Source organism: Arachis ipaensis, chromosome B07 (genome assembly GCF_000816755.2).
Source record: "Arachis ipaensis cultivar K30076 chromosome B07, Araip1.1, whole genome shotgun sequence".
In the NCBI taxonomy this organism is placed as follows: domain Eukaryota; kingdom Viridiplantae; phylum Streptophyta; class Magnoliopsida; order Fabales; family Fabaceae; genus Arachis; species Arachis ipaensis.
Window position 1 is genome coordinate 124,463,120 of NC_029791.2, and position 10,213 is coordinate 124,473,332.

General features: G+C 32.2%; 3 protein-coding genes and 1 non-coding gene across 6 annotated transcripts; 3 read left to right on the plus strand and 1 right to left on the minus strand.

The window, feature by feature from the left end:
- Positions 1,686-3,440, plus strand: LOC107608493 (probable WRKY transcription factor 50). The gene is made up of 3 exons (XM_016310268.2): positions 1,686-1,972; positions 2,455-2,593; positions 2,957-3,440. The coding sequence occupies exons 1-3, from the start codon at positions 1,723-1,725 to the stop codon at positions 3,075-3,077; spliced, it is 510 nt and encodes a 169-aa protein (XP_016165754.1). The 5' UTR covers positions 1,686-1,722; the 3' UTR covers positions 3,078-3,440.
- TRNAI-AAU lies at positions 3,585-3,658 on the plus strand. Its single transcript has one exon. It is a non-coding gene; the product is annotated as a tRNA-Ile (tRNA).
- LOC107606295 ((S)-coclaurine N-methyltransferase) lies at positions 3,856-6,867 on the plus strand. Of its 2 annotated transcripts, none has more exons than XM_016308336.2 (8): positions 3,856-4,165; positions 4,256-4,364; positions 5,232-5,456; positions 5,629-5,728; positions 5,812-5,922; positions 6,039-6,122; positions 6,212-6,270; positions 6,351-6,867. In XM_016308336.2, exons 1-8 carry the CDS (start codon positions 3,973-3,975, stop codon positions 6,559-6,561), a joined length of 1,092 nt encoding a protein of 363 aa, XP_016163822.1. In that variant the 5' UTR covers positions 3,856-3,972; the 3' UTR covers positions 6,562-6,867. The 2 variants fall into 2 exon arrangements, with proteins under 2 accessions (XP_016163822.1, XP_016163823.1); XM_016308337.2 differs by having other exon boundaries at positions 3,870-4,165; positions 6,369-6,867.
- On the minus strand, positions 6,860-8,349 carry LOC107606296 (uncharacterized protein At4g33100). 2 transcript variants are annotated; one of them, XM_016308338.2, is made up of 4 exons: positions 8,092-8,349; positions 7,909-7,993; positions 7,718-7,805; positions 6,860-7,108 (listed from the first exon to the last, which is right to left on the minus strand). In XM_016308338.2, exons 1-3 carry the CDS (start codon positions 8,178-8,180, stop codon positions 7,719-7,721), a joined length of 261 nt encoding a protein of 86 aa, XP_016163824.1. In that variant the 5' UTR covers positions 8,181-8,349; the 3' UTR covers positions 6,860-7,108; position 7,718. The 2 variants fall into 2 exon arrangements, with proteins under 2 accessions (XP_016163824.1, XP_016163825.1); XM_016308339.2 differs by lacking the exon at positions 6,860-7,108 and adding an exon at positions 7,199-7,252.

Sequence of the window (10,213 nt, forward strand, 5' to 3'; positions counted from 1 at the left end):
TGTGTGAAAAGAAAACATTTTCAAATAAAGTCTAAAGTCAAATTTAACTTTAATTTTTGCATATAATATTTAAATAATTATCTAAATATTCTCATAAATACTTAAGTTGTTTGTCATTGTTAAAAAGACGGTATCTTTTGTTATTTTTATCATATTTTAAAATCTTTCTAAAGCTTATGATGAACTTTTAAGTTTCATATTGACAGTTTATAGGCTTTTATCATTTCTTTTTGGGACCATATAATTTGGTGACAAATCACTTCCTCTAGTCCTTAAAATGCTATTAATCACTAAATGATTCTTATATTATTCTCTTGTTGTTAAGATGCTAACAAGTACTAAATTCTTGTGCTATTGGCAGTTATTTTTTGTTTATAGGGTTTTATCACTTTTGAACCATATAAATTGGTAAGAAATCAATTTCTCTCTGGTCCCTTAGATGTTAATAATCGCGAAATTCTTGTGTTATTTGCAGTTATTTTATGTTTATAGACTTCGACTTTTACCTTTCCTGGGACCATATAATTAATTTGGCAAAAAATAACTTTTTCTGGTCCCTAAGAAGCTAACAATCGCTAAATTATTGTGTTATTTGTATTTATTTTTGTTTTATAATCTTATAGTTCGTTTAATTAACACATATTTGTACACTAATTTTTGTTTAAAAAATGAGTCTATAAAAGCTCTAATTGCACAAGGTATAAAAAATAAACTCTTTACATATTTTATTTCATATTTTTAAATATTAATAATTAACTGATATCCAAAAATAATAAATTTTAACGGCATTCTTTTTGTTATAGAGAGACTAATTATTATTGTTAATAATAATGTGCAATCTATGACTAAAAAAAAATAAACTCTTTACACCACAAATTTTTGTAAATGTCAATACTCAATAGTACTTGAATACATATACACTCCTCTATATTTATATTAAAATTGTATATTATTCTTTTAAATTAATGGCAAAAACATTCATTTAATTTATTAGGTTTAATTACTCTATTGGTTCCTATAGTTTCGCAAAATTTTTAATTAGGTCCCTATACTTTTTTTCCTTTTAATTGAGTCGTTGTACCAAATTTTTTTTAATTGAGTCCCTACACTTTTTTTTCCTTTTATTTGAGTCCCTGCACCAATTTTTTTTAATTGAATTCGTATACAATTAAGCCAATTATTACCAAGAGGGACCTAATTGAAAAAAAAAATTGATACAGGAACCAATTAAAAGAAAAAAAAGTATAAAGTCCTAATTAAAAATTTTGTAAAACTATAAGAACCAACAGAATAATTAAACCAATTTATTAATTAGCAAGCACAAGTTAAGATAAGCATGAAGCTTTATTGGCGTGGGGATGGAAGGAAGAACTTGTGGTTTGAAGAAACTTGAGTCAAGCTTCAAGAATACAAAGTCACTATCACTTTGGAGTTTTGACTTGTATTTCTTCTTAATTAGCTATGTGTGAACATAGTAAAGGGATTGGTCCAACCACGAGATTGCATCTTCAACTTTTACAAATATCATTATTTATTACCAAAGTTAATTAATTTATTTGGCAACGACATCAACATCAACATTTCTTGATTTAAATGTGTCCCACCACTCTAATTAAAGCTTCCTACTATGATTCATACGAAGGTTACCATGAAGTTACCTACCTATATATATTATATATATGCATGCATTATGAGATTAATGTTAGCAATCGATTAATTAAGATGAGTAGTGATAAGAATAAAAAAGCAGCAGATTCACCTGAAAACGGTGATTCCACCAACCAGTGGTTCTTTGAGCTCTCTGACTACTTGAAGCTGAATGATGATGATGATGATCAATGGCCAGATGATGATAATGTTCCACCACCACTACCAGAAGCAGAGCCATTATTTTTTCCCAATACTAATGAAGTTGGAGATTTTGGAGCAAGTGGCAGCGGCAGTAACCACCTTCAAGGGTCTTCTAATGCTCGTAATATAACTAACTGATGGATCATATATGCATGAACATATACCAGAGTATCTTTAATTTAATTAGGTTTAATTACTCTCTCAATTCCTATCATTTTATCGAATTTTTAATTAGGTTTTTATACTTTTTTTTTTCTTTTTAATTGGGTCTCTATATTATATTAGATTTTGTAATTAAATCTCTACCATGACAAAAACGCTGAAACTAACGGAATATTCGATTTAACTATACAGAATATTCAGTCAAGTATGAAGTATATTCATTTTGTTTAATGGAATATTTCATTAATTCAAATGTTTTTGTCAGAAACTTAATTACAAAATCTAATATGGTATAGAGACTCAATCGAAAAGAAAAAAAAAGTATAAGAACCTAATTGAAAATTTAGTAAAATTATAGGGATTGATAGAGTAATTAAACTATTTAATTAGTATTAATTATATACATATTTATCCTTGTTTGGTTGTATTTATGGCATGTAGGAGAGGTTAGTGGAAGTGAGAAGAAAGATGTTAGGGAGAGAGTTGCATTCAAAACCAAGTCCGAGGTTGAAATCATAGACGATGGTTACAGGTGGAGGAAGTACGGAAAGAAAATGGTTAAGAACAGCCCAAACCCAAGGTATCTTGGTAATTTGCTTATTTATTTAAATTCTATTAGAATTTAGATTGAAAAATGCATGTTGAAAAATGATTATCTGGAGCATGAACATTTGCAAATAGCTTTGGATATAATATTAGAATTGAAATTGAGTATGTTTAATTCAATCTCTAAAATTAGTTCAAATAGTAAGAGTAAAAAATATCTCGCACTTACAAATTATTTAAAAGTAAAAATTCAGGTGCAGTAAACTTTACGTAAAATTGACTTATTGCACATGAATTTTCACCTTATTTAAAGACTATATTCTTAAAAGATCATAGACTTGTAAAAAACTCCAAAGTGTAGAGTGTTAATATATAGATGTGGATGATGATGATGCAGAAACTACTATAGGTGTACAGTGGATGGATGTCGGGTAAAGAAGAGAGTTGAAAGAGACAGGGAAGATCCCACATATGTAATTACAACCTACGAAGGAAACCATACTCACCCAACATCTTAGAAGAATCTCAACCAACAACCATTGCATACTATATGGAATTACCAAACAGAGCAAACTCATCTAGCTTTTGAAACCAAAATCATCATTCAGATATCTACTACCTCTGCTTGTGGTATTCCCTATATATATGCATGCTTTGTAATGTTCGCTGATTCTCCCCATCCCCTAGCTAGGATAGGTTCATTCCCTAAGTATTTTTTTTCTTAGTTTTCATCAGCAAAATGTTTCTTATTGGAATTGGTTTGTGAATTTTGCGGTAAACCCGCAATTTTGTTGGTTATGTTTTTGGTAAGGAAAAAAAAATATAGATTTTAAGAAGTTCCAGCCAAAAAACACCAACGTATATATAGTTTGTTTAGCATATATATTCGAATCAACCGTTTGATTTCAACGAGAATATTGGTGATAAATCGAACATAACATCACAATTATATATACACAATCACAAATACTTGATGCAGAGTTAGTATGATTTTAATAAAATATTTGAAACAATTGTTGTCGATTGGCCTATTAGCTCAGTTGGTTAGAGCGTCGTGCTAATAACGCGAAGGTCGTAGGTTCGAGACCTGCATGGGCCACTCATTTTTTAATTACGCATACATATAATAAGGCAGCACTAATGGCTAATTTAGGCTGTTAATATAGATTACGTTGCCTAATAGCCGGAAAGTAGAAGAAGGACTTGATGCAATTAGTCCCGAAATGAAAAAGGAAGAGCCCAGCCCAATCTTTTCAAATGACAGAAAAATAAAATTAAAAAAAAAAAGGCAGAAACGTAGGGAGGAGGCGAAGAGCAATATAAAGCGATAACGTGATACGAGGGCACGTAGCAACTACCAAATCAGTTTACCATCACTACGAAGAAAGAGAAAAGAAAACAGAGCGCGTGGCGATGGAAGGCAAAGGGTTATTGAAACTGCCGTATGATACGACGGTGAAGTTTATGCTGGCGTCACTTGAGCGTAACCTCCTCCCAGATGCACTCATTCGGACACTCACTCGCGTCCTTTTGTCCACGCGCCTTCGCTCTTCCTACAGGCCTTCCTCCCACCTTCAGCTCTCTGACCTTCTCCATTTTGCTCATTGTCTCTTCTCTTCTCTTCTCTTTCTAACTCACTAACTAACTTCTTCCATTTCATATTTAACGCATTTCACTTTCCACATCCCTCCTTCAGCTTTGCGAGAGATGCCTATTGCAGTCAACACTGATAAGCCCAAATCTCAGCACTATGAATTGCCAACCTCTTTCTTCAAGCTCGTCCTTGGAACCAATCTCAAATACAGGTCATTCCTTTTATCTTAATCTTCATTAATTCACACAATTGTAAACTTGGAAGAGAACACTGCAATTATTATGGTTAGAACTTAGGACTCCAAATTTTCCCATGTGACTACTCTAGCTTATAAAGATACATGTACGTGCATAATGGTGCTGTTTCGTTGAAATTTAGAGTTTGTTTGTGAGTTTCTAAGAAAAGATCTTTTTTCGAGTTATCTTTTTTTAAAAGATTTTATAAAAAAGTAAAAGTAATTGGTATCTCATGCAAAAAATCTTTTTATCTATCAATTATGTATGTTTGGGTATAACGATATAAAAGTACTTTTTTGTTTATTTATTAGATGAAAAATATCTTTTTTTTTTGTTTTTTAAGAGAAAAAGATCTTTTAAAAAAAGTAATAAATTACAGCTTCTCAAAAAAGATTTTTTTTTCTAGTGCTTTTATTTTTACTACTAGAAATTTGTCAAACACGTTAAAAAATTAAAAAAGATAAAAAAAAAATTTTTTTTTTATCAAAATAATAGCGCCCAAGCAAACAATTAGTTATAAATGAATCCTCTTTGTTGCACAATGTATATAAAAGGGCATGTTCCTTTGCATGAAAAAGAAGTAGAGTCTTCTAGCAATGGTTGAGTGGTCTCTGTGTGACCTCAAAGTCACGGATTCAAACGGTGGAAACATCCCCCAATGTAATTAACTAATTATCAGGTGAGACTATCTACATTATACTTTTTGGGTGCGATCCTTTTTCGAACTCTGCATTAACACGGAATGCTTGTGTATTGGACTACCCTTCTTGTGCATAAAAAATTGACAAACAGAGAACCTATATGGTTAATATAACATACCCTATATGGATGTACTGGTGCAGTTGCTGTTACTTCTCTTCTGACTCTCAGACGCTGGAAGATGCTGAAGAAGCAATGTTAGAACTCTATTGTGAGAGATCAAACCTGAAAGATGGTCACACAGTCCTTGATGTTGGATGTGGTTGGGGCTCACTGGCTCTTTACATTGCCAAGAAATACAGTAACTGCAAGGTTACAGGAATATGCAATTCCGCAACCCAAAAGGCTCATATTGATGAGCAGTCCCGGTACACATTCCTTTTGATATTATATACTTTCATTTCATGTGCTTTATGCAATTAATGTGTGTCATATAGTTCACAAATAATTTGACTAGATGACTCTTACATATGGCTTCTACATTTAGCTTCAATTGCATGATAATAAAAGATCACTTTATTCCATCTGTTGTATTGTCAGGGATCTTCAGCTGCAGAATTTGGATATCATTGTTGCAGATATTAGCACGTTTGAAATGGAAGGTTCCTATGACAGAATATTTTCCATAGAAATGTTTGAGGTTAGAATCTGAGCGCATACAATTCATAATCTGCATTGAATCTGTACCCTCAAATTCTAAAGTCAGTATTGACCTTGATGCAGCATATGAAGAACTATAAAGATCTTCTCAAGAAGATATCCTCATGGATGAAAGAGGATAGCCTTTTATTTGTTCATTATTTCTGCCACAAAGTATTTGCTTATCATTTTGAGGTAAATTAAACCTGATATAATATTGATAAACAACTTAACCATCTTGATTTCTTGGTTGATTTGTCTATAAAACAGTACATTAGTAAAACTAGTAAGGTTTTCATATGTGTGTATAGGACAAAAATGATGATGACTGGATCACTAGATACTTCTTCACAGGAGGAACTATGCCTTCAGCAAATCTACTACTTTATTTCCAAGTGAGCTTGCTATGTAACTTCTTTTATCATTGTTCAAATCACTTATAAATTGCATTCAGATTTAGCTAACATATGACTCATGTATGCAGGATGATGTTACTGTCCTCAACCATTGGCTAGTAAATGGAAAACACTATGCACAGACCAGGTTAAAATAAATTATTTTACAGCAATCTTGTTATATTCCATCCATGGTTAATTTGATTTTAAAGCTAATTTGAACTGAAGCAAGAACATATCCTGCAGCGAAGAATGGCTCAAAAGAATGGACAAGAATATCACCACCATAAAGCCTATTATGGAATCAACTTATGGCAAGGATTCAGCTGTTAAGTGGACAGTATATTGGAGAACATTCTTTATAGCTGTTGCAGAACTCTTTGGATACAATGATGGTGAAGAATGGATGGTTGCACACTTCCTTTTCAAAAAGAAATAAACAGAAGAGCTGAAATAAAAAAAGGAGATTGCTAGGGTACCAACATTTTTAGTAGAATAAAATAGAGAGTTGGCTAGTGTTAACTCAAATACAAGACAAATAAGAGAAAAAATATTGGTTCCCCAACATTTACATGCCTTACTAATTGTTCTGTAATTTTATCATCTTTAGATTCTATTTGGTTGCCCATCATGTAGTATATGTCTCAATCTTTTTTTAAATAAGAAACCTAATGCCAATATCAACACTGGTGGTTCCTCTTAAACTAGTACTATATCTTTACACTGATTTTGATTTATAAGTTCATCTCCAAAATGTTATATAGAATAGATAAATATTTTATTTTGAAAATGTGGTCCAAGAGACAAATTTATCCGAGGTTAAAAATAGGATATTGCATCCTTAAATTTCATCTGTTCTTTACATTTTCTTGTCTAGAAAATAGATTGCAGCCTCGAAGATCACTTGCTCCGTTCAAAGACCTAACAAACAGGTAACGGAGCATGATACCACATCAAGATTGGCCTTCACATGGATAAGCTTCTTTCTGCATCAAATTTTCAAACCCACAATTAGTAGAACATATAAATTCTGCAGCTGCAAATCTTGTATCTTGATATCTCAGTGTTTGCATTACTTTGGTTCCATCCATCATGTTATAGCCTATTAGGTAGCGTTTGCTTTGAAATACCTTCAAAAAGTAAGGACACAGGGGACTGAAATTTTTAGAGATGAAGACTGAAACTTTAATAATATTTTATACCTAAAATACTTTCATTTCAATTAATTAATTCCAAATTTACCCGCAAATTAAATTAGAGTTTCATTCTTGTTTCAATTCCTGTTTCCCATTTTGCACCAAACAGAATACTGAGATTTATTTCAATCCCTGTCTCTTAGTCTCTGTCTTTCAGTCTCAGTCTTTCCGTCTCTGTCTCTCCACCAAACGCTACCTTAGATATTCTGTATTTATGTAAATACATATATTTATTGTTTACCTTATTTTGAATGTGTATTTTATATTTTAAAATGAATTTTATATTTGGTGGGTATACCATACTATACACTTAACATGATTGATTACTAATTATTCAACAGCTACCTATGAACCTAAAGAATAAAAATGGTAGTTAATAAGTGAAGGAATCATCATCACCTTACTCATTAGAAGGTTTACTCAAATGGTTTTGATCAATTTGTTCAGCTTCCAAGAAATGACTGAGGAGTTTATCATCCAAATGTTGCTGTCCAAATTTACAGAAAAAGAGAAAAAAAAAAGCCTCATGGTTCATTTCATTGGACAAATTAAAGAAACAAATAAAACAAAAAGAATAGAAGAGGACATACAGAAAGGCAAGCTCTGTACTTTTGCCACTCCGCAACACATTCTTGTTTGTCCCAATGACCCTTCATGAATTTCTCCGAGTACCACCTTCAAGAATGAAATTAGGGTTTAAGATAGTAAATAAAAGGTGATTGATAAGAATGAAAGGAGGATTGGTGAATAGCTTGATTTGATCTAGATGAAACCTGTTGAAGCAATTGTTGTATGCGTCTCTAAGATGGGAACAAGGAGAGGTTGAAGAAGAGGATTTGGAACTTGTTTTCTTCTCTTTCATTTCATTGATTAGAGCTACAACGCAGTCTCCCTCTCTCCCTCTCTCTCTCTCTCTGTGGAGTCTTTGTCTCAGTGCGGCGGTGGCGAAAAAATTTCAACACCCCTCTGCCGCCGCACACATCACGTGTCATCATATTATAAAACCTTGTTCAAGGTTTAATTTTTTTTTTTTTCGGTATTGTGTCTAAAACTCTAAATAGTAAATACAAAATTAGAGTAAATAGTTAAATTAATCTTTAAAAGATTATTCATTTTTTAAATTAGTTGTTAAAATATATTTTTTAATAAAATTTGTCATTAGAAAATTTTGAGTTAGTTATTTTAGTCTTTATGTCTCTTCGATTGCTAACAGCGTCAAAGTTTGTTGATATGACACGTTAAGTGATATTACAATATATACATAGTAGTTCTAATTGGCGAATAATATGGTAAATTTATGAAATTAGGTCAAATAAACTCCAAATTGAGGTCGAGTTAGCAATTGAAAAAACTATTTGTGATGCTATTAATATCTAATAGTGTTGGCAAACCAAATTGTATTTGGAATGCAATTTGGATATTATTCGCTGACCGGATACTATATAAAGAGGAGAAAAATATTGAAAAACCAACGTATTTCACTATGTGGTAAATCATTATCACATGTAGGACTTTACTTGTCAAAATCAGTGTTTACCTGTGGACAACTTTATGTTGTTTTGTCAAGAGTTAAGAGTCGCAATAACCTGAACGTTCTAATTCTAGACAAAGACAGCAATCCAAAGTCATCAACAACAAATGTTGTGTTCAAAGAAATTTTAGTAATATTTAAGTAAACAAAATAGTATTTTTATTTTAGTAACATGTTATGATTTACATTTTTGTACAAATATTTATCATAGATATAACTAATTTATCTATAACTATACTTTTAGACTTGAAATGAAATGTGTAACATAGATAGGGGTGGCAATGGGACGGGTAGGGGCGGATTTTTGCCCTACCTGTCCCTAGGAGTGGCAAACAGGCCTAAACCCGCCGGGCCGGCCCACGTAACTCGCCAAAAAAGTGGCCAGACTAAAAAATTGGGACCGCCAAATAGCAAAAGTCCGCCTAACACACAGTGCTTAAAAATAGGATGATATTATCATTATATTAGTATTAGAAGCTTCTTGAATAATATTATAAGGTTATCTGGTCAGTTTTAGTTAAAAATAGAAAACCGGTTTAACCGGGTTCACAATTTACTGGTGCAGCTTAGCACCAGCACTCTCTGATGACTTTAGCAATGCTAAGGCCTCATTATACATGTTTCATTCTCATAATAAATATGTTACTAGTGTCATTTATGCTAGTAGCTCAGAAAATAATTTTTAGAGATGTTTTCACAAGTGTTCCGATACACCTAGTTTTAGTAGATATACATCTGAGATATTTTAATATTATTTTAATCCACCTCCAAGCCAACCAATCACAACTCACCCTACACCCCCAAAACCCCCAAGGCTGGCTCATTTTCACTTTGTGGCCGAAAATAGGTAGAGAGAAAAAGAGAAAAAAAGTTCTTAGTTCCAAATCTTCAAAGCTTGATTTCTGCTGAACTAAAACTCAAATCAAAATTCCAATCCGACCAAAATGATCCTCTCTTCTTTCTCTACATGATCATATGACTTATCAAGGCTGGGATCAAGGTGAGTTGGCTGTACCATCTCTCTTTTGATTAAGTTTCAAGGAAACATGCTTAAATATGTGTTTTCTTGATGTGATTTAAGAGGAAAAAGTGCTTAAGGACCACCTGAAAGTTTGATTGAATTAGGAGCAGCAAGACCAGGTAGGGTGCCACGAAATTAATCTTGATTATTTGTGTTTGAGATGTGTGAATGTTGTATAATTTGGCTGTGCTAAAAATTGGTTGCATATATGATTGATTCTTGGTAAAAATTTGGTGAAATTTTGATGAAATTCAAGCTTTAAAGTTCATATTCTTGGGCAGCTGGAAAAACGAAACCCTAAGCTTAAATTGAGGTTCAATTTATGTTGAAATCATGTAGAAAA

Bases quoted from the DNA above. Each gene is read 5' to 3' on its own strand.
- LOC107608493 (XM_016310268.2), top strand. From the start codon at position 1,723: ATGAGTAGTGATAAGAATAAAAAAGCAGCAGATTCACCTGAAAACGGT. The intron at 1,973-2,454 runs GTAATATAACTA...TATGGCATGTAG, and splicing joins TCAAGGGTCTTCTAATGCTC to GAGAGGTTAGTGGAAGTGAG. The intron at 2,594-2,956 runs GTATCTTGGTAA...ATGATGATGCAG, and splicing joins AAGAACAGCCCAAACCCAAG to AAACTACTATAGGTGTACAG.
- LOC107606295 (XM_016308336.2), top strand. From the start codon at position 3,973: ATGGAAGGCAAAGGGTTATTGAAACTGCCGTATGATACGACGGTGAAG. The intron at 4,365-5,231 runs GTCATTCCTTTT...GTACTGGTGCAG, and splicing joins GGAACCAATCTCAAATACAG to TTGCTGTTACTTCTCTTCTG. The intron at 5,729-5,811 runs GTTAGAATCTGA...ACCTTGATGCAG, and splicing joins TTTCCATAGAAATGTTTGAG to CATATGAAGAACTATAAAGA.
- LOC107606296 (XM_016308338.2), bottom strand. From the start codon at position 8,180: ATGAAAGAGAAGAAAACAAGTTCCAAATCCTCTTCTTCAACCTCTCCT. The intron at 7,994-8,091 runs GTTTCATCTAGA...TCATTCTTGAAG, and splicing joins TACAACAATTGCTTCAACAG to GTGGTACTCGGAGAAATTCA. The intron at 7,806-7,908 runs GTATGTCCTCTT...AAATTTGGACAG, and splicing joins AGTACAGAGCTTGCCTTTCT to CAACATTTGGATGATAAACT.